Here is a 23,417-nt window from a genome sequence, read left to right as displayed (position 1 = left end):
ATAAAGAGAGACAGAGCTTCTATTTTTTATCACTTTGATCAAATTTATGAGTACATATACACTAAGTTTATTGTTAATTAATAAGAAAACTCCAGACGATTCCATTCTGAGCTGCAGAAGCTTCTGATTGGTTAGTAGAGTCCATGTGAGTAAACTGGTGGCACAGCTGTGGATGCATATAAGGCAAAACACAGAGCCTGTTTCTGTGACATGGGAAAATCAAGAGATGTCAACCAAAACACCAGGAAAAGAACTGTGGAGCTCCATAAGTGTGGCTCAAGTTTGAATACAATTTGGTGCCATTTGCAATTAAGAAATACATATAGTTTCTCTCTTTACTCTTAAAGTTAACAAATATGTTTTTTATATTTATCAATCTAAAAAAATAAACATTTAGTCTGATTTGATGTTACAATTAAAAAAGTGTTTGTGTTTTTATCTGAAGAGTTTGTAAATATCTGTATATTTGATGATTGTCAGCACAGAGAGGGAGAGAGAGGAGAATGAGGACAGAACAGAGATGAACAAGAGCAGGTGAGACACACATGTTAGTCAAATGGTCGTTTGCCAAAACTATCACCGTATCATAGGTCCTCATGTATCTCGTACCTAGTGTTTCTTTTTAGGTTTGTTATTTTTCAAATTCTATATTTATTAAGTTATGCAGGCTTGTTTGCACAACAAGGCTGAATAATTATATAAACTTTTCTCAATCTAAATATTGTACTTTGGTAGAATTAAAAAAAATAAGTGTAGTGCAGGTCTATGATGATTTTTAGTGCTACTATCATCTAGTTCTGATTCTGGTTCTGTCTTGGTTAAGTCCCAAGTAATCCTGATTTTGAACTGTTGTAGTCCTGTTTTAATTCTGGATCAGTTCTGGGTCTGGTTGAATTGGGGTTTAGTCCTCGTGTCTTGATACAGCCCTGATTTTGTTCTGTCTTGCTGCTTAATTAAAAAACTAGTTTAAGGTGTCCTGCACGTGTGATATATATTTTTCCCTATATGAAGTCATTCTTTTTTGAACAAAACTCAAAACAGAGCAATTTAATCTTTCAGTCATTTCTACCCCCCCAAGGGAAAAAAAAAATCCCACATGCATACTACCCTTTTGGGCTAAGCCCCAGGTGTTTCAAATGTCTGGCTCCGCCAGTGTGTGCTGTTATTGTATATTTATTGTGTATCATTTAATTTCCAATTCTTTTTGTATACATTGTGTGTTTTAATGTTAGTTCGGCTGTTGCCTGTGCAAAGGCCAGACTGTGTGTGACTGCCCAGCAGGTAACGTTGAGGTTTCACCCGGTGCAATTGTGGCTCTTGTAACCATAAATGGTAAGTTGCTCTTTTGTCACACACTACATACACAATAGATGTGTTTGCAGGTTTTAGTGCAAATTGTACATTGCTACATTGTTTTGAATTACCCTCGGCCCGCAGTATATGTGGGCACCTGTCAAAGGTCATTTGGATTTACCAGACCGCTTTGAAAACAACATGAAATCTTCACAACATGAAAAAAATGAATGTCTTTGTTGAGCCATGACTGGATTTCTCCTTATCCTTCCTAAAGGCCGTTATAACCTTGCACTGCCAGTGTTCAGCTGCACCAGCTGTGACCTAATGTGGTCCCCCTCAGTTAAGGACTTCCAGGGTGGTGGATATTGGCCTGGCACCTTAAATTTCTGCACCCTGTTTTCAATGGATGTCTTTCAGTCTTTCTATGACATTAAGAAGCTGCAGCAGGGATGTCACTTAAGGCATTTGTCAAAGTGCTGGATGAATGAACAGCCCATTTTGGAAGGGTGAGTTTCTAAATTTGTCAAGTTTAAGGAAATTGTGCAAATCAATGTTTATGATGACTGTCCTTGAATATTCTGTTGTTTGTCCTCTACTTAAAAGACTGGCCGAATATCAGCTGATGCCTTCAGTAAAAGTTTCTTGGAGTGGAGTGCTGTAAAGTGTGAGGTGGACAGGATGTGCAAGGAGCCATGCTTTAGCTGCCCTGCCTGCACTCCAGACATGCTCGCCGTGTCAATTGATGGAAACCACAAGCTTTATCGCTTTCAATCAAATGCAAGGTACGTTATGCATTGTGGACATAAATCAAATATGGATTTGTACAAAAATTGCATTTTGATGTTTCTTTTCAAACAACTGTCACTGTGTTCGTTCAGCACTTCAGAGCAGGGGAACTTTGAAGGTGTCTTCATTGAAAAAGATGAGGAAGTTGCTGAGTTTGTGAAATACATCCAGAGACACACAAATGATGTAAGATACACATATATATCAGTGCTGTCAGCGTTAATCTTGTTAAAATGACGTTAACGCCATAACCATACACACATACGTGTGTGTGTGGATACATATTTGGATGGGTGGATATTTATTTTGTTTTTCTCTTGGTGTTGTCGTATTTACTTGACTTTATCTTAATGCATACTTCATTTTGTCACCATGTGTATTTAAAAAATAAAAACATGGTTTTTATGAGGTGTTGTGTGAACGTGACTTAAGGCTAATTCAGCTAATTCTTTTGCATTAGTGTTAAAAAAAAAATTAGTTTGTCCCTGATAGGGCGCAATCACGTCGTGTCTTTGAGTGTGTAGGTCCCAGGGAAAGGGTTGTGTGGATCTTCATCTTGGACTGCAGCAAAGGAGTCGACCAAAAAGTCCACTGGGAAGTTGGATGAAGAGGGCATGGAAATAGCTGTTTGTTTGCTGTTAGTCCTCCTAGCTGCATTGAACATGTTTCGAGGGGAGATCTTTGCTTACCCCCTGTTTCTCCAGAGGAAGTCTGCAGCTAGCGTCCCAGGACATATTACGTTCCTTTGCGCTGATGTGGCCTGTAAATATTTCCCATATTTAACCAGCGTGGCTCAGCAGTGCCCTGAGCTGAGGAACCTCTTGTCAATGCGTCCTTTTCTCTCCGTCATGCATGCAAAAGCTCACACTTGGATATGCGAGGTATACTGCAGCTTGTAGTCTTAGATAAGTTTAAGACATTTTGTTATAAGGTTGAATGAATTCAGCAGTCATGTATTGTGACCTCCTTTCTATAGATCAAATGGGGAGGTGCGTTTCAGGATGGGGCCGGTTCTACAGTTGGAGAAGAGGTGGAGCAAGTAAACAGTTTCCTGTCTAGGGCGGCCATCACAACGAAGTACATGTCTAAAGCAGGTGTGTGTCTGTGTGTGAGATTCCACTCAGTCTCCTGCTCATTCATTCTTATTTGTATACTAACTGAAATGCAGGGCGAACAGACATGCTGAGCCTCCTGGCTTTGGGCTGGAACAAAAGGAAAGTGGAACAACTGGGCCGCACTTTGAGCCAGAGATATCTAAAGGTCAGTTTTTCAACACCCATTTTAATGTGTGTGGTAATGGGGGGGAAACACCAGTACTCTAAAAATGTCCATATGAATGACATTTATTAATGTATTCTTAGATCATAAGGATCCTTAGAGAACAAGTGGAGAGCCATGCGAGCAGAAATGAGCTGGGTGTGGATGACGACACACTGCAGCAATGGGCTGAAGGTGAGTCTCAATATAATGCACTCGTGTATAACAACAGGACCCACCATGGCCTCATTAAAGAACTTAGAATTAAGATCTTTCTGACAGTGTCAACAAACAATGAAAAATAAGCCTTGTAAAAGCAGAATTGATGGCAGAGTTGTTGCGTTTGATCAAATTGGATTGGACCTGGGTTGAAGTGATATCGTACTAGTTGGTTTTATAAAGCTGAACACCAACATACTTGTTATCTCATGATAATGCAGCACATGAAGGCTCCAGATGTCTTATAATGAATATCATCAAGTCAGTGATTACAGAGTCCACTGTAGTTTGGTGACTGTTACTCATCCTGTGTTCTGATTAATATTCCTCTCACTTAGAAACGGATCAAACTGATGGCAGCCTTGGAGCGTTGCAGGCACGAGTAGAGGAGCTTGTCGTCATCATCAGAGTGCGAACACAAAGTCTTTACAGACAAAATGGTGTCACAGTTTCTTTGAAATGGACCGTTTGATGCTCAGTTTGTACAGCTTGTGCAGCTACTTTGTAAACAGAATGAAATCAGATCCAGGTTTGTTTAAGCTGGATGTGATTTGTTCTAGCAAACAAATTGATGAGTGTAGATTAAAATGTAAATATATGCATTATGTGAAGGTGTTCCTTTTTATGATTATTTACAGATAGCAACAAGAGGCGACACAGAATTCACAAGGTCATCTTAGATGAGAAGAAACGCTTGGCGGCTGCTGTTGACGACTACAACAAGCTCGCTGAACCAACAAAGCAAATCGTATCCAGTGATGCCCTCATGCAGACCGACGTTTGGCCCTGGCAGAGCACAAGTGAACGTAAGCTCTTGATTTCTAAATATCCTTTTTAAACAAACTCCCAGTATCTGAGCAGTAGTTGGATGTTTTGTTCTTGAATCATAAGATGCTGCTATGTTTTCCCATCTGATGTTGTTAAACTGCAGCTGCTGCTGACCTCCGGACAAAGAGAAAGGTCTTTGAGAAGGTGATGGCTGTGAGGCGCCTGAGAGAGGAGGAGATGATCCTTTGCAGGGAGATGCAGCATCACTGGACAGTGTTGTGAATGCGAACTGTGGTGTTGGGGACAATCTCCTCAGACTGTAAGCACATCTTTTATTTATTTATACATTTGGTGATGAATTGATTGAAAATAATAGCAGATGCTAAAGTCTTACTGGATCTTTTACCTATATTTGGGTTGCTAGCTAACACTGCCTTCTCCCTTAAAAAAAGTTTAATTACATGATCCTAATTCCTTGTGTTTATGAGGTGAGGTTTGTTTGTTTGTTTTACTTATATTTAATAGTTTTGTTGTTTTTACAGCCTCCCTTGTTGGCATGTCGGAGGATGCACAGAAAGGACTCCATAGCCTGGTTTAAAACAACAAAGTGAACTGAAAGCTGAAACGCTCAAAGTAAAGGACGTGTACAAGAGAATCCTCAGCCACCAACCACTCCTGGAAATGGACTCGGAGGAGGAGGAGGACGTTCCAGACGATGAGAGTGATTTGAGCACTTCTGATGAAGACTGATTGTGTCATCATTGATGTTATGTTTGCTAGAATAAAAAGTTAATCACATCTGTTTAATGTGATTTTTATAATGTCTGTTTCAGAAATTGCTTATCAACAGACATTTTACATGTTGAGAAGAAAAATGTAATTCCCTTGGTGCAGTTGTTTACCCTGAATCATTCTTTCCCATCTAATTTAATGACTAGTGCACATGTTCAGATACAATAACATAATTTAATTCATGGGATGCTTTCTGGGCTGCTCAAATTACCACAAAATGTAAAAGCACCAGGCAGCACACTCACAAGGACATTTTTTGTTCAGTGTTTTGTTGAAGAAATCAACAAGTACAACTGAGATGTTTGCTGTAGTGGTGTGTTTGTTAAGTAGCATGCCAGCACACTGGTGAACTGACAGTCCCAGAATGCACCCGAGCCAGTGACTCGCCCCAGAACAAATGAAATTAATCATCTAGAAAGACAACCGTGATCAAAGACTAAGTAAAAGAGTAGGAAACAAAAGATAAGGAAAGGTACTGTGGGGAAGGAAAGAAAGGCCAGAGCTGTGCAAAATGACCTCCAGCAGGCCACAAATATGCACGTCTGTTCAAACGGTCAGATACTGACTCTGTGAGGGTGGTATGAGGGCTCGACGTCCACAGGTGGGGGTTGTTCTTACAGCCCAACACCGTGCAGGATGTTTGGCATTTGCCAGAGAACACCAAGATTGGCAACTTTGCCACTGGTTCCCTGTGCTCTTCACAGATGAAAGCAAGTTCACACTAAGTACTTGTGACAGAGTCTGGAGACATATTGGAGAACCTTCTGCTGCCTGAAACATCCTCCAGCATGATGGTTGGGCAGTGGGTCACTAATGGTGTGGGGTGGCATTTCTTTGGGGGACCGCACAGCCCTCCATGTGCTCGGCAGAGGTAGCCTGACTGCCATTAGGTGCTGAAATTAGATCCTCAGACCCCTTGTGAGACTATATGCTGGTGCGGGTGGCCCCGGGTTCCTCCTAATGCAAGACAGCGCTAGACCTCATGTGGCTGGAGTGTGTCAGCAGTTCCTGCAAGACGAAGGCATTGATGCTGTGGACTGGCCCGCCCATTCCCCAGATCTGAATCCATTTGAGGACATCTGGGACATCATGTCTCACTCCATCCACCAACTGCACCACAGACTGTCCAGGAGTTGGCAGATGCTTTAGTCCTGGAGTCTGGGAGGAGATCCATCAGGAGACCATCTGCCACTTGTGGAGCAGGGAAATTATTTTACTGCTATTGTTAAATAATCATCATCATTACCATTGCATTCATAATAGAATCTGCAGCATTGATATTGTATTCAGAGGTTTAAACAGTGTGTGTCTTTTAGAAAGACTAAGTTGCAGGCTGACAGGAAGTTGCAGAGAGTTTGCAGGACTGAAACCGAAAGTCATTCTGAGCAGGTTAGACGAGGCTATTTGAATTACTAGGTTATTCAAATTGTCTGTTATACTTTTATATTCTTTTACTAAGCTTTTAGTAGAAGTTCTTGATTAAAACATTTATTCAACATAGTAAATGTAGTTTCAGTTAGGTTATTACACATAAGGATGAGCCTCTGGTCTGGTAAAAGGTCAGAAGTGCAACGGGTGAATTGAGAGAACATTTGAGGACGACACACACACACACACTCAGTTAGAGAATCATTTATAGGTGGAAGTTTAATCATGTTTTGCTTGGGGTTGCAAAAGAGCAGTTTGTCGCAGAACTGCTGCTGAGGTGTCAAGATGACAAGAGAGCATCCGGCAGTGACAGGAAGTACCGGCCATGAAGATAGAAGACAACGTTCCTTTAAACTGTGTTAAAAGTCATTGTGGTTTTGATTTGACGTATGTATATATTCTGTCTGTGACGTATGAAGGGGCGTCATTAATTCAAACCCTGATGCTATAAAAATCTGTGTATGCTTTGATTAAGTCGAAGATCAAGTGCTGTCTGCGTACAGTGGTCTTCCCACGCGTGTATTCATTAAAATCAATTGTTTGACCAAGATCTTCTGGACCTGGTTGTTTGTACTCTCCTTCCTCAATTATGTGAACCTTAACACACTTCATCAGGAGCATGCCCAGGTGTTGTAGTGAGGTCATACAGGCATGTGGAGGCCACACAGACTACAGAGCCTCATTTTGACGTGTTTGAAGGACATTACATCAAACCAGATGAATGATTCTGTATTGCACTGATCAAGGAACCAACCCAATAGGAGCTAAAGGCATCCTCTTCACATTACTTCACTCAGTAAGTTTATACTATGTTTAATGTGCATTTTCTTCATCAGTTTAGAACTTAACATGTTAGCGCTCCCTGGTTCTTTTTGGAGACAGATCCTGAGACAGCAGGCAGCTTTGGAGAACTCATGCCAGCTGTGGTCATTAAGGAATACTTTGATTTAATATTGACTTCATGACAACTATCCTCAGGCACATATTCCTGGATATACACAATGACACGAGTAAACTCCCATTTTAGAATCATTGCCTTCTTCGATCTGACTTACTGCCTCAGACTTTGGCCCTGTGTCCCCAAAACCACAGAAAATCCATGACACTGGGTAAGAGGCCTTGATCATGTTATAAGTGAGAGAGTTTGGTGTAACAGTGGTTGAACATGCCAAATCAATCCACAACATACAGCCATTCCCCAGCTGTAACCTGCATATGCATCAAACCAAAACCCAGTACCAGCCACATGATAGACATACAGATGAGGTTAAAGGGCTGTGTCATGTTGCCAGATAGCTTCATCCCAAAAAAGATAAACATTCTTCAAAAACAAAAGTTTGTGAATATTTGCTGTATTGCCAGGCCTGAACCAACCTGTTAAACTGATCAAATTATTGTCATAGATTTGAACCTATTGATTGAAACAGAATAATCCATTCAAGCCTCCATCATCATCCAAGATCACTGTTAGTATTCAGATTATTTTATCTCTATTCTCCTCTAGAATGTTTTGAAAATCAGTATTTGATCAACAGACTTTTTCAAAGTGTATTTTGATCCTATTGTTTACGCGTGTAATTGCATTTTTATTGACATTTTGACAGGAAAACCCTTAATCAAATTGTATCTTTGGTATCTAATAATAATATTAACAATAAAAGTAATGTTACATATGCAATATGCACACAATAATGATGTGCAAACAAACAAGAATAATAGAAAAAAATGACAATTTAAAAAAAATAATACCCTGTATATAAAAACCACATATGACCACGACTCCAAATGTGCAATTGTCACTGCATCTAAACATGACAGATGACATATTACAAACAGGTAGAAACGTATAATATACAACATGTTGTGAAGCTGGTACTGGTGCAGTTAGCTTTGCTTTAGGCTCCCATACACAGCACTGCTGACCCTAATCACCTCATACAAGATGTTACTTACTTTACGTGCAGTGCAGTATTGCTTTAACTTGCAATATGTTACAATAGCCAAGTCACTTCTATATTTATGAGCATGTAGACAATAATGTTGGCTGATATGTAAAACTATGAGATATCGAGTGCTGGGAAGATATTATTGATGGATCAGATTCATGAGTGTTTTATGTACTTAAGCCACAGTTAGAGAGTGAAACAGAGACTGACACTGGTTAGAATTGTACAGTAAATATTTTATTTTGAACTTTTATGCTGAACTACAAACTGTGAACTGTGCGATCTCTGCCACCTGTGGTGCCTGGTTTACTGTGTGTAAAACTGCGCAGGTTCCCATGTGTCATCCCACACTTTGCCACTGTCAGGAGAAAAACACAACAAACCACAACCACACACACACAAAATAGGATCATTTAGGTTGTGACATAAGACAATTTTTTAGGATGAAATATCTTCTATATTCATGTCATGCTTTATACACCTTCATTGTAATATAAATGAATCAAATCAAGTCAGAGAGTAATAATATATGAAGCAGACGTCAAGCAGGACCACAGCAGCAGCCACGATCCTTCAGAACCTGCTGGATGAGAGAGCACAGAAACTCCAGGGAAGAAGTTTAGTTAGTAACATGCATGAACTGCATTACTGAGACATGTGTGTTTACAGATGGTGGTGAGGGAGAGGGGGAGAGTTTTTAGTAAAAGGAGACGTGACTGCATCTTCAACCAATACTGAGCCTGCATAACCCTGAAAGAGACAGACAGAGAGAGGGGGGGGGCACTAACCCCCAGCAGTCTGGTCCTATGACAGCATAACTAAGGGCTGAGCTGAACCAGCCCTAACTATAAGCTCTATAAAGAAGTGAAGTCTTATGCCAACTCTTAAAAGTGTTGACCATGTCCACCTCCAAAACTCATAATGGACTTTGGAGGTGGACAGCTATCAAGCTCCTCACAGAGGAGCAGCTTGACAGCTAAAAGCTCCCAATTTACTTTAGTCCAAATACATGAGTTCAAATTGAGGTGATAACTATTTATCAACAGTATGAATGTCTGTTCCCGTCCAACAAAGTTGTTTCTACATACCATGTTGAGCAGGGCTTCCACTTGACTTTAACTTCTTCTTTTTCCTGAAAAACATGATATAAACAAACATTTAGTTAAGAAAGACATGCAAGTTGCATACAAAAAGGAGCTTATAAACATTTGTGTACTATTGAATGGCTCAATATATTATACAGTTAGTTTACAAAAACATAAGAACCACTACAATGCTTGTACTGCCAGCATCGAGTGCATGTCAGCAAAGCAACACTGCTTACATTGTGGCTCACAAGCAAAACTAACTGAAGCAGATGTTACTGAATGGGAAGGAGCACCTCCACATCAATCACTCCTTCTGAGCATGATGTCAGGAGGACTTTAAAGAACGTAAACATCAGGAAGGCAGCACAACCAGGTCGTATCAGGTGGTATGTTCCTATTTAATGTCCCATTTGGAGCGAAATCCAGACTCAGTGGCTGAATTAGTGAAGATTCATCAAATACAAAAGCTTATGGATAGTCAGTCAGGCACAGTTCAAATCCGGGAAGTCCAAAGATGCAAACAAATCAGCACAGCAGCAAGCTAAATTACTTACATTTACAACTCTCCTGTCTACTATCTCTTCATATTTGAAAATCTTCTGTGTACGGTGTTTTCAGCATTCTGAAAAATAACAAAGGAAATATTTACATGAGGTCTGTAAAACTGGAGAAAATGAAAGAATGAAACAAAATGAAAAAAGAAATCTTATCAAACTTAACGAACCTGTCATGTGTTTTGTACATTTACAATAACATAAAGTCTAACCTTTCCTTTTCCTTTTTTTGGTTGGGACATCCGAGGTGTACACCGTAGAAATCAAGGGAGATGCAGGAAGTGGAGATGGAGAGGAGGATGCAGGAGGAAGCAGAGATGAAGAGGAGGATGGAGGAGGAAGCAGAGATGAAGAGGAGGATGCAGGAGGAAGCAGAGATGAAGAGGAGGATGCAGGAGGAAGCAGAGATGAAGAGGAGGATGCAGGAGGAAGCAGAGATGAAGAGGAGGATGCAGGAGGAAGCAGGAGGAAGCAGAGATGAAGAGGAGGATGAAGGAGGAAGCAGAGATGAAGAGGAGGATGCAGGAGGCTGACAGAGGAAGATGTTGGTTCAGGCTCTAAATGAAGAATAAATTCCTGGTTTAGAGCCTCTGGGTCTGGGACTGGTCCAGCATCCACACTGTCAGCAGAGGATGGTCCAGCTGCTGGTGGAGAACTTTTAGCAGGAGGTGAAACTTGTAATTCTGCAAAATTTTAAATACTAAATATTCATTAAAAGGGGTTGAAAATGTACAGCACACATAAACACATAATAAGTAGTGATTTGCATGTTTTCAGTTAGGTTTTTACTAAAGTTACAACTTGTAAATATTGGCATCAAGTAAGTCATCTCACACCCTCACTGACCCAAATCATTCAGTACAAGTGCCCTCGGGGGTAGTGTGACATCTGTAGTGCTTTTCTACATTGTACATTAATAAATTAATGAGTGTGACTATAAATCCAGAGAGCTAATGGCTTTTATCCTCTGATGACACTACTTTCCTGAATTTGTAGTGCACAACATTTGACACTTCAACCTAGTACTGTGACTTAAGAGTTTTGTACAGTGGTGATGCTAACGACCTCAGGGAGGTAATCAGGTGACCTCTTAAGAAGTATATAAGTGTATAAGAATCTTTGTGTTCATATTGGTAACATGTTTACATATGTACTTGTTATACTAGAAAGTCTCAAAGAGAATTATCAGGTGTGGTGTTCGAGAAGATTTGTACAATTACATTTGTATAAACATGAGTGTGAAAGACCATAATATACACACACACACACACATATACAAAATTGTTAAGTCAGGTAACAGCAGAGGTTCATGATGGCTAGCTTTGGTGATGTGAACGCCACATGGGGAGGTAATAAGGCATATATAACACTATTTCAGGGCTCTAGAGTGCGACCAATTTGGTCGCAAATGCGACCAAATTTTTCAGTGGTGCAACTAAAAAAATATATTGGTGCGACCAACTGTTCAGGTAAGAAAAAAAAAAAAAAATCTCTGCAACTCTCCGTGTGGTCAACAACAGACACACATTATGCCCCTATCGTGGAATAAACCAATCAGAGATAGTCAGGGGCGGGACCTCTCTGATTGGCTGTGGTCCAGTTGAAAGTGCAGTTGAAAGAGAGAGGTGAGGAGTTTGAATAAGGCGATATCGATTCATTAAACCCTGAATGGACTTTTAAATATAACTGTGTTTTGCCAATAACGCCAGATTCTCAGATTAAAGCTCAAAAAAATATTTCAACAACCACCAAACAGCAAATGAGAGCAGGTACACGGATTCCACACAAAGACGTAAACACAGAGCGGACCCGACGCATCAGAACCAGCTTTGTCTTTCTCGGCTTTCTCACCCGACGGCCCATAGACGGACACGCTGTCGGAACTCAGCGATTCTGATGCTTAATGCTTAATGCTTGGTACAGTGGACGCATGTGTGACTGCTGTGATTAAAGCATCTTTCTTTCAGCTTCACGAGTGAACCGTCAGCTCGTTCAAATACACGTTAAAGTCCGTTTGGCTCGACACCACCGAACAGAGGCAGCAATATAACACAGCTAACATTGACAGTGCAGTGAATCCTGCTTGTGCCGTGATATTCAGGACTGCAAACCGAGCAGCATCACTGACTTTCAGCTTGTTGTGTTTGTGGATATATGACTGACTTTAATTATCCACAAAATCATCACAATCTCTGTAAGATTAAGGTCGACTCTTGAACGGCGTATATTTTGAAGTAAAGGCTTTAAAACCAAGTTAAGTTAAAGTACAAACATCACTAATGTCACATAACTTTGCCAACATGTGGCCAACAGTAATGTTTTAATGTTCTTCATTATTAAACATTTGCACATAAATAAGTGACATAATATTCAGTACTTACTTTAAAAGTTTACTCTTCGGCCGCCCTTCTTCTGCCGTTTTTTTTGGCAAAATTATCCACACCCATCGTCGCGCTATGGAGTCTGGGATATGTTGGGTCATGAAGTCTACACCGCCACATCCTTAAAATTCAGGGAAATGAAGGACACATTTGAGGGCCGTATTTCGAGCAGCCTTTGAGTTGGGACAGCCTTTGTCGCGTCGCTGTGACGTAATCGGCCTTAAAATGCGGCCTTTGAGGCTGCAGACCCTGAATTGGGATACAGCCCTTGGCTGATTGTGACCTACACCCGTTTTCACACCTTGGCTCATGTGATTAGGCAGAGGATCAATAGGGAGTCCATGACCCTCTTAGGGGGACACTCACACGGGACCTAAACCTGGGATTCTCCACCAGTCGCTCTCAGAACTGAAGAAACTTCTTGGATAAAATGTCTTCAAGAAATTTAAAGCAGTTCAGACGCTTTTCTTTCCCAGCTCCTCAGACTGTCCACCCTGTTAGCTTGGTTAAGTAGCCATGAAGAGTAGAAGGCCAAGTATGAGTTTCAAACAGTAAACACATTTATTTTTAAACCCTGCAAATAAACAACATTAACATCAAAAGTTTTACATTTCCTAAATGTATCCCACAATCTGAATATAACACCCACTTCCCTACATTTGATCCGCCGTGTTAAATATGATTAAGAACAGAATGCAATCATTTGCAAATCCTATAAACCAGTATTTTAAACAAAGTGAGAAAATGAAACAATTAAAGAAAAATATTAGCCCATTTTGAATTTGATGGCAGCATCCTCTCTCCATAAACTAAAGGCTTTACGATGTTTAGTGCTAGACCATGTTGGTTAATGTGTAAACTTCTGAAACGTTCAACAGTTTCCATTTTGATTAACCTGACCAACATCTAACATAGAACACCTTTGAAGTGGACCTCGCACCCTGTGGATAACTTCAAACACGTCGAGGTCGCAGAGGCTGAACTTTGACCCAGCATCACAAGGAGCGCCATAAACACTTGTTACGGTTATTAGAAGGAAGCCAGCCTTTAGACATCCCCACAACAACATCGTGACCAAGGCTCTGTTGCATGATTTTTAACATGGCTACAATGTGTCGTCTGCTGAGTCATCGTTTAATACAACAACGTACTGAAAGAGAGCATTCAGCATCTGACTGAGCTGGACTAACCTTCCCTTTCAAGAGTGAAAACTGCAACATAAAACTGGAATACAACCAACTTCTAATGAAATGTAACATTTTATAACATGAACACAGATTCCAGGTGAGCTGTGTCTTCCAGGACTGGATTTACCAGAACAGGTATGAGGATGGTGCCTGACGGGCATGTACGAGCTGGAGTGGATCCCAGCTAACACAGGGTGAGGAGACAGACGACCGTTCACGCTCACACTTATTCACCAGTTAACCTAACCCCACTACCTGAATGTCTGGGAACTGTGGGAGGAAGCCAGAGTCCCCTGAGAGGACCCACACAAACACGGGGAGAACATCCAACCTCCACAGAGACTCTCTCTGCACTAAAAGCACAAAATAAAAATCACACCGTCATGTAATTCAAGAAACTGGTCTTAAAAACAGTTAATCTAATATGTCCACATGGAGCCCGTGTTAAGGTCCGTACTGGGCTTCAGAACATCAAGTGAACAACGTCAAATGGGACCTGGGTGCGTTGTCTCCTGATAGAAAGTGCTGAGGATCAGGACTCAGGGACAACACGATATCTGTCCAGCAGAGGGCAGCATTATTCCAAACGGCTCCATCCTAGAAACATGATGTGGAACAGCTGACCTGTAGATCTGCTCAAGAACAATCGTCACAGTCTGATCACAGTCAGTCCCACGTCTGCCATGTTCTCAGCTTCCTTTAGTACAGGTAGCCTTAATGATCATTTCAAGTGTGGTTGTTTCATGGAAACAGAGAGCAGACTGCAACATCCGTGACAGCCACCTCTAACACTCTGATGGACGTGTGGACAGCAATGCTGCTTTGAGCAGTACCGATGTTTCAGGGCTGATGACGTTGTTGGGTGGGGCATCTACATCCTGACATATCAAGGTTACTTTACTTTTAGGTAAATTTGCTTTACAGAAAAATAATAGCATTTGTCATCAAGATATTTATATGACTGCACTTGCTCAGGTTTGTCCAGATTTCAAACTGTTCTAAAAGTCTTTTGATTCAAATCTGGGGCTGTGTTATTGAAAGCAGAAGAGAAATAGATGAACTGAAGTCTTTTACTCTCTACATGTTTGACAATCAGGTTAAGTAGAATCAAAAGCACGTCCTCCACTCCTCTATTGGGCTTATGTGCAATCTGCATTGAATCAAGCTGAAGTTCAGTGTCTTCCATAATCACATTTCTGATGATTTTTTCAGAGACTGAGGTGAGGGCAGCAGGCCTGAAGTCGTTTAGAACTTTTGGACGACTAGATTTAGGACCAGGAACCACAACAGCTTCTTTCCAAAGAGAGGGCATGAACGATTTATTCAGAATAACCTAAAATATGGGACTGAGTTCTTGAGCACAAGTGTAGGAGCCATATGAGTTGTTCCTTTTTGTTTTGGATTAAGAGGGTTGGTTTAAATGCACACCTTGTATTGGTGCACGGGTGTGGGGCGTGACTCGTGGGCGTGTTAGGTGATAAATGTGGTTGCACTCACCTGATGAGCAGAAAGGTCGGGTGAGCATGAGGGGAAACAGCTTGAGTCATTTTGATGCATTTTTGGCTGTAACTTGATGTATGCTTTATGCACTAATTGATGCCATAGGCCGATGTTGTAGTTTGGTGTAGTAATTGATGTAATTCTTTGTGAGTTGCAGTCATTGTGTTTGTGCAGTCTGTGCATTTGTTTAATAGTTTGATGTGCTGATTTGTATAGTGGACAGTAACACGTGGAATTAAAGGAGCAAATAGTGCAGAAGTGCATCTCATGTGTTTGTTGTTGTCGTCATCAGCGTCCTCATGTTTAGCCTGCTGCGGCCATTTGCTGGAGGAGCCACAACAACTTTTCAACAGAAGAGTTTGTAGGTTTTATTAGATTATTTATATATAGTTTTATTGGTGAGAGTTTGATGGTTGGCTGTTGCCTTTTAGAGTAAGCCTGTGGCTTCACACAGCTGCTTTCAATCAGGAGTCTTATTCCCCTGTTAGGTTTCAGCAGTTTCACCTGCATTAGGCGTTGTACTGATTTGCTTTCTAGTTATTGTGCATCAGGCGGCTGAAGCCATTGGCTTGGGAGTACCGCCGCAGTTTGTGTTTAAGACAGTTTGTCTTCCTCACACCTGACGGTATGGAGGTACATAAATACCCATCGCCAGTACGGTAGACTAGGCTGAGTTAGTTAGGTTTAACAGGCAGATTAGCGGGGGATGTTACTCCAGTTAATTGTGTGTGTCCAAGGTTTATTGAAAGGAACGTCATTAATTTGATGTGTTGGAATGAAGCTCTGTGGCATAGGTGCAGTTCAGCGTTTGGATTTTGAAATGTTTGAGTTGAGTTATGTGAGTTATGCAAACAACAAAGTTTTTTGCAGCTGTTTACCTAAAAATGCAGCCAAGGCATTTTTAAAATACACATTTCAAACTATTTACAGAACAATCAGCTGTTCTGCATCAAATCTGATGCCACACAAATTATTTGTGCCACTGCAAAAAATAATTTCTGTCCACTATGAGATAACGGAGAACAACAGCCTGATAGCTGCAGGCCTGACAACAGCAGATGTATCACGCCACATCAGCCACGCCGATTTGCTAAGACACTGGTGTCGGGACATAAGGACGCTATCATAGCCTGTCAACCACGTTGATTAGCTGCGTATATACGAATGTGAATCGCATCATTGGCTGGACTATGGGTAGAGCTGGGCAATAGAATGATAACGATATGTATTGCGATATAACTTTTTCTCGATATAAAAATTAAACTATTGCGATACACCTCGCCGCTCTTGTCCTCTTAAAAAAAGATAAAAAAAAAACCTAAAAAAAACCCAGCCAATCCAAATTAAGTAGCGCAGAGCCGAACCAATCACAGCCCCAGCGTCACGTCACGTGACTTGTTACGTACAGCACAAGTGCCAAGCCGCACATGTGTATTTGTTTGGGAAGCAGCCAGCGACCGTACCACCCGGGTAATGGAGGAAATGAGTGTGCCGACTAGAAAAATCAACCGAGCGTGACCGAAGGTTACCGAAGAGAAAACAGATGATGGTTCCAATGCCGGAGAGATTGTCGAACGGAAGAGCCATAGAAGTTCCGTAGTCTGAAGGTATTTCGGCTATTTCAAGTCTGACAAAAAACAGAGTAGCGTTCACTGTAAATTGTGCCGAAAGCAAGTCTGGAAATACAAACTGGTGCATGCTCAGACTACGTCCATACGTACCCAGGTACTTCTGAAAACGCAGATTTTTCTATGCGTTTGCACCTTTCGTCCACACGTAAACGGCGTTTTTGGTCACTGAAAACGAAGATTTTTAAAAACTCCGGCCAGGGTGGATATTTTTGAAAACTCAGTTTTTGCATTTACGTGTGGACTAGAAAAACGGAGAAAACGCAGCGTCAAAGGTGTGCGCATTTTTTGACATCACACTGTGCGCCACGTTATTGTTTCGGTGAAATGAATTTCTACAATACTGTTACTGTTAATTCTACTCTCTGCAGTGTTTAAATGCTTACATATACACACAGTTACTGTCCCTCCACACATATGACTCGGTTCTGCTTCTATGCCCCAGCTTTGTTTACTTTTTCCCACCGAGGCTTCTAGACTTCTGATTGGCCAACATTTCTGCACGGTTAGGAATCTAGCTCCACCTGCTGCTTTGGCATGTTCATAGCAGCGTTTTCCTTCATTTCTGCCTTTATGTGTGGACGGGGTTATTTTTTAAAACGAAAACGGAAAATCTCCGTTTTCAAAAATACCCGTGTACGTGTGGACGTAGCCTCAGTCTCTGACTGGAAGCGCTAATTCGTCATTTGGCTTTTGTCAGACTAAAGTAACTGTTAAAACTGTTTGAAAAGCTCAGCTATACAACAAGGAGAGATTGAGAATTTCCTTTTAGTTCTCAGTTTATTTGATATTGACAAAAGTTAGTCAATTTTGTCTGTTCTTCTGTAAAACAAACTAAGATTTATTTTTAGAATTAATATTTTGTTTCTAAGTGGAATTGACAATTTAGTCTGTTTCGTTTGTTCTATTTTGAAACTTAAACGCTTTAGCGGCTGCCTTTTGTGTAGTTTGCAATATTTGCCTTTATTTATCTGAAAAAGTCTCATGTTCTTTAAGTACATCTACCCTGTTGAACTTAGTATGGGAAATAAATATTTAAATAAAAACAAGCTGCTGAATATTTCACATTTTACTTGTGAGCAACGGCACATTTATATCTTACAAATATAGTTATTTGGCTTATATCGTGATATTACCGTGATATGAAAAAATCTTATATTGCCCAGCTCTAACTATGGGATAAGGTGGCATCGTTCTAATCCCACACGGGAGCAGCCGGACACTTACTGACTATTAACTACTCGATTTCAATCAAGACGCAACCTCTCGCGCTTTCTCTCACACACACACACTCTCTCGCTCTCTCTCTCTCGCTCTTTCTCTCGCTCTCTCTCTCGCTCTTTCTCTCGCTCACTCGCTCCCCGTGTCTCGTTAGCCCAAACCCTCCCAGCTGTGTCTCCCTCCTGTTTCTCTTTCCCTGATTACTTCCCTGTCTATATAGGCCCTGTGTTTTCATGTGCTCTCTGTCGCGTCGTACCCTCAACTTGCTGTGTGTTTGTTAAGTCCGGTCCTCAGCATCTTGTTTTTGCATTGCTTTTTGTGAGTTTTATTTTATGAGGAGTTTGTCCAGCAATAAAGCTGCGTTTTCCGTTCAAATCCCATCTCCAAGAGTCCGGCATTTTGGATCCACCACTTCTGCCTGCCTGCCTGCACACATCACAACAAGACAGCTTTAGAGCAATTTAACAGAAATGGAAAGTTTACCAAGATGTATCAATCCAACGCAGACTAATGTCATTACAGATAAATGAACAAAAGCTATTAATCAAATAAACTTTAATTTTATCTGGAGAAATAAACCTCACTACAAGTACAATTATTGGGCTATGGCATTTACCTGAAAATATCTCGATTGTTTGATACTTATTGTGTTCATCAAAGCTGGATGGGAGGAGCTGTTATGTATTTAGTAAAATCAGTTTATATTTTGTGGTAAAGTAGAGAACACCAAATGTGGTGTATGTGCACATTGATATGCCTCTGCCTTTCCACAACAAGGTTAATAAAGTAAGTTACTAACAACCAAACAGGTGTTGTTACTTTAACAGTTAAGTTATAAGAGAGAACATAACAAACTGGTTGAGATCCTGGATTAAAGAGGGAATGGGAAGGGAAGAGGAATACAGAGGGCTGATTGGTCGGTTCGTGAGGTGGTGTGAGGAGAATCACCTGAAACTGAATGTGGCCAAAACAAAGGTGCTGGTGGTGGACTTTGGCAGAAACAGATCCCTCCTCTGTCTGCACTGGTGGGAATGATGTTGAAATAGTCACATCCTTTAAGTATCTGGGAGTTCATCTGGATCACAAGTTGGAGTGGTCTGCCAACATGGACGCTGCCTACAAAAAGGGTCTGAGCCAGCTTTACTTTCTACGAAGGCTCAGATGGTAAATGGACTGGTTCTTATATGGCGCTTGTAAGAGCCAATTAAAGGTTAATTTTATTGGTACTGGTAAAATGATTAGAGGAGAAATATATATGTTTGATGTTAAGAATATAATTCTAGTTGATTTTAAAATACTGTTTGTTAAATGTATAGAATATAGAAGTGCAACATTCTAATGCGCTTTTTAGTATTTTGGGCTTCCGGCACACTGTAATTACGTAGTTGGGGAGTCGGATAAGCTGGAAGCAACACAGTTTTTTGACTGAGTCTTGCCATGTAAATTAAAAGTTTCAATAAACATATTTCTTTGCAAGAAAAGTACCTGGACTTGATCGCGTTTCAAAAGCATGTTGCCGGACTGACTCCTAAAGGTGGTACAGAAGAGTGAAATAGAGACGGAGTGCCGCCACTACATAAGTCAAAAAACTAGCTTCACCGATATGTGGAGGATCGGCTGCACAGCGATGGAAGGGCGCAGCTTAGCGGAATGTAAGATAAGAGGCGCTGCTTAAGGATGCTGGCACAGAACCGGACATTTCTTTGGATTATTCTTTAGAAGAAGGTAACAAACTCTCTTATTACTTCGTGCCGTAAGACAAAAAAGACGTCTTTTAGAGGCTTGTTAAGTTTGGTGGAAAACGAAAGTGAAACTTAACTGCGTGCCGTCGTCAACCCCGCTCTCCTTTTTCTCTCTCTGCCCGTGGGACTGCATGTTGTAAAACAGGATTTGATGCAGTCAATGCGGAGTTTTTGGCATGCTATGAAGCTGGTTTACACTATGTCTATTAAAGATTCTAAGCAGAAGACAAATAGTGCATGCAACTTGAGCCAATAAACCCCTGCAACTTATAAGATGGCAGATGAAAGAGAGGTGGGAAGAACATGCAAGTTAACAGAGAAGGCTTTGGAAGAAAAATTACAAAGATGTATTGCCTTAAGAAGACGAACATTAGGAACAATCACAGGCAAAATAAAGGAGATAAAGATAATGATGAGTGATGCTCAGAACCTTCAAAGTGTGAAAGAAAGGATGGAAAGTGACTTTGCATTGGCTCTGAATGAGTTTCACAGTCACAATAACCAGGTTATGAGCCTTTTGGCTGAAGAAGAAAAAATATTTGACCAGGACAATTGGTTTGAGCCCAAAATGGCATCTATAAGAGAGTTTATGAAAACAACAAAGAAATGGATAGCAGAGGATCATAAGCATACGATTCCAAATGAAGCTGAGCAGCAGGAGCACTTTACAGATGGCTTGGAAGAAGCTGTTAACCCAGATGACAGCGCATCACAGGTTGGAGCTAGAAAGGATGCAGTTCGTAGCTCGCATGGGTCTCAAGTCAGCCGAGCATCTACAACATCCAGAGTTTCCTCCACTCGTGCTAAACAGGAGGCAGAACACGCAGCCTTGCTGGAACGAGCCGCAGCATTGAAGAAAAGGCAAGAACTTGAGATGGAGTTGGCCAGGATTAGGCAACATCTTGAGCTGGAAACAGCAAGAGTCAAAGCGGAAAAGGAAGAGTTAGAGTTGGAGACTGCATTAGCGGAAAGCCAAGCAAAATTAAAGGTGCTCAAAGAATATGAAAGATCTGAAGATGGTCTGAGCAGTTATGTGTCAATACAAAGATTGCAAGGTCGAGGAGTTAAAAAGGAAAGAGTTGGCATAATGCTCCCACAACAAGCTGATGTGAGTAGTCACGCTAATTCACAAGTGCAAAACTCACAGGTACCACAACTGTCTCATCCAGTCTCCACTCATGGGCTTAATGTTCACGTTAACAGAAGTGATGATCTATTGTCAGTCATGCAGAAACAGAATGTAATCACTGAGTTACTTGTGAAACAGCAGCAGTTGGCTCAGTTGCCATCAAAGGACATTCCTGTTTTTAAAGGTGATGCACTACAGTATAAGGCCTTCATAAGAGCCTTCGAACATGCAGTAGAGCAAAAGACGGATAACAATCAAGATAAGCTGTATTTTTTGGAACAGTTCACTGCTGGTGAACCACAGGAGCTAATTCGCAGTTGTGTACACATGACTCCTAGCAAAGTTACCGTGAGGCCAGACGGTTGCTACAGAAGCACTATGGAGATGAGCTAAGGATCGCAAGCGCATTCATTGAGAAAGCACTCAAATGGCCGCAAGTGAAAAATGACAATGCAAAGGCAGTAAACGCTTATGCTATGTTCCTGACTGGATGTCGCAACACCATGGAGGATGTTGAATTTTTGGAAGAGATGGATAATCCAACCAATCTACGCACAGTGATATCCAAGCTGCCCTACAAAACCAGAGAACGTTGCCGCGTAGAAGCGTTTGAACTCCAAGAAAAGAGGGGCAAAAGAGCAAGATTTGCAGATTTGGTGAACTTTATAGACCGCCAGGCTAAAATAGCTATGGATCCACTCTTTGGTAATATCCCAGACAACCGTGCAACGACAAGTGGAAAGACTGACCAAAGGGAAAAATATCCAGCAAAGAAGGAGTTTCGAGGAAGCAGTTTTGCCACCAACATTTCCGCCGAGAACAAAAGACTACAAGAAACAAACGTTAAGACTGAAAATTCAATTAAGACAGTGAGTGCCTTTGAGAAGCCATGTTTGTATTGTCAGCAGCCTCACACTCTTGCTTCTTGTGGAAAGATTAAGAATCAACCACACAAAGAACGTGTGGATTTCTTGAAGTCAAAGGGACTCTGTTTTGGATGTTTAGTTTATGGGCATCTCAGCAAGTTCTGCAAGCGCAGAATGGAGTGTAAAGAGTGTTCACTAAAGCACCCAGACATTCTGCACATGGGGAAAAAAGAAAGTTCTGTGGAAACAGAAAGGAAGGATGTTACTGATGGTACAACACGTTCTCACTCCCAACTCGTCAAACGTGTGACGCATGGTCAGGCTCCCTCTGCTGCACTTATGGACGCGCAGGGTACCCCCCTCGCGTCGGGAATTGACGTGAAGGGTCCTCCGATTGAAGAGATTGCTGCGGAAGTGCCTGTTGTCGGTATATTTAGACATTTTCCAAATCACATTGTAGTGACGTATACAGAACACAATAAATTATATAATGTAAACAACTACCTGAAAAACAGGTAGAACGATGCTTTTGTATCGTTTATTGCGTTTACGGAAGGAGTGATGTATGCTGGGTAATGGCACAGCTAGCTACTGGGTTTATTCACCCGCTTCGGCTGTTATCAGTCCATACAATGGGCCTTATTAGCACAAATCAGTCCCATAGATATGGGCCATCTCCTGCTAGATTGTTCAGAAGGTTGTTCTCATCCATCCAGATGGAGGATCACTAACAGGAGCGTGGAAGACTCCAGAATCCACTCTGGCTGGAATCCGGTGGATATGCAGTGTGTACAGGTAAGACCATTTAAACGGACAGCATTTATCGAATGACCATTAAAAGTCAGCGAGTGTCAATAATGTTAATGTGGTTATGTTAGTAATACACCGAGTGCTAATATAACAGCTTTAAGATGCATTTGTAGATATTATTACGTGTTTTACCGTCTTTATGGTGCTAGCTTAAAGTTACGGTGTAAACGTTAGCTTATATTGGAGTAAAGCTGTTACTGGTTAAACGATGTTAGCACAGAAATATTAGCTTCTGTCATGACTGATGAAGTTACTAGTTAATAAAGTTTCCAGTAAAGTGTTTAATCGCAGCCACAGATTGACAGCAATATCTCGATTAGCTTCAGTGCATCTGTAATAAATATGTGCAAGTTTCAGTGCTTCGTTTTAAACTGTATGATACTTATACTGACCCAGGGTCAGTGTAAAATACAATCCTAGCTGTGTGAACAAAGCCTGGCTCCTTTAATCCTGCATGACAAACCTCAGGATGCAGGTTATTATTACTCTTTCCTGCTGGCACACCTGTCACACCTGAGAGTCAGCTAGAAACTTACAGTGACGTGGACATCATGCAAAGACTGCCAGACTCTGTAATACTGCAAATGATCAGTGACTCAGGTTAACACTAAACTTTAAACGGCACCTCTGTGTCTCTGTGTGCTGAACATCTAGGATGAGTCAGGCTGCATCAGCTGAAGCTGTTATTTGTATATATCAGTATTTTTTTATTCAGGTGTGGGGAGAAACTACGTAAGACTGCAGTGAAGCGATGCACCAGATTAATCCCTGGCCAAAGGTATCGTACTTAAATCAGACTACTGATCCAGCCACATCAGC

The 23,417-nt window shown here is 41.2% G+C and overlaps 2 protein-coding genes and 1 long non-coding RNA gene across 3 annotated transcripts; all 3 read left to right on the top strand.

Annotated features, from left to right (window-relative positions):
* Positions 1–1,342: 1,342 nt before the first annotated feature.
* Positions 1,343–5,124, top strand: LOC120717989. The gene is made up of 11 exons (XM_040006291.1): positions 1,343–1,802; positions 1,900–2,078; positions 2,175–2,268; positions 2,607–2,963; positions 3,059–3,176; positions 3,251–3,342; positions 3,444–3,534; positions 3,897–3,998; positions 4,197–4,364; positions 4,490–4,645; positions 4,869–5,124. The coding sequence occupies exons 2-10, from the start codon at positions 1,975–1,977 to the stop codon at positions 4,606–4,608; spliced, it is 1,245 nt and encodes a 414-aa protein (XP_039862225.1). The 5' UTR covers positions 1,343–1,802; positions 1,900–1,974; the 3' UTR covers positions 4,609–4,645; positions 4,869–5,124.
* A 3,815-nt stretch (positions 5,125–8,939) lies between these two features.
* Positions 8,940–21,541, top strand: LOC120717995. The gene is made up of 3 exons (XR_005692329.1): positions 8,940–9,185; positions 10,067–10,071; positions 21,529–21,541. It is a non-coding gene; the product is annotated as an uncharacterized LOC120717995 (long non-coding RNA).
* A 2-nt stretch (positions 21,542–21,543) lies between these two features.
* Positions 21,544–22,707, top strand: LOC120717994. Its single transcript, XM_040006292.1, has 2 exons — positions 21,544–22,215; positions 22,505–22,707. Exons 1-2 carry the CDS (start codon positions 21,612–21,614, stop codon positions 22,585–22,587), a joined length of 687 nt encoding a protein of 228 aa, XP_039862226.1. The 5' UTR covers positions 21,544–21,611; the 3' UTR covers positions 22,588–22,707.
* Positions 22,708–23,417: the final 710 nt, after the last annotated feature.

This window comes from Simochromis diagramma, unplaced genomic scaffold (assembly GCF_900408965.1).
Source record: "Simochromis diagramma unplaced genomic scaffold, fSimDia1.1 OVJJ01000550.1, whole genome shotgun sequence".
NCBI lineage: Eukaryota > Metazoa > Chordata > Actinopteri > Cichliformes > Cichlidae > Simochromis > Simochromis diagramma.
The sequence above is the reverse complement of the archived record's forward strand: the minus strand, read 5'-3'. Positions and strand labels throughout refer to the sequence as shown.

Bases quoted from the DNA above. Each gene is read 5' to 3' on its own strand.
- LOC120717989 (XM_040006291.1), top strand. From the start codon at position 1,975: ATGTGCAAGGAGCCATGCTTTAGCTGCCCTGCCTGCACTCCAGACATG. The intron at 3,999-4,196 runs GTGTCACAGTTT...GATTATTTACAG, and splicing joins AAGTCTTTACAGACAAAATG to ATAGCAACAAGAGGCGACAC. The intron at 4,365-4,489 runs GTAAGCTCTTGA...GTTAAACTGCAG, and splicing joins CTGGCAGAGCACAAGTGAAC to CTGCTGCTGACCTCCGGACA.
- LOC120717994 (XM_040006292.1), top strand. From the start codon at position 21,612: ATGGATCCACTCTTTGGTAATATCCCAGACAACCGTGCAACGACAAGT. The intron at 22,216-22,504 runs GTATATTTAGAC...TCATCCATCCAG, and splicing joins TGCGGAAGTGCCTGTTGTCG to ATGGAGGATCACTAACAGGA.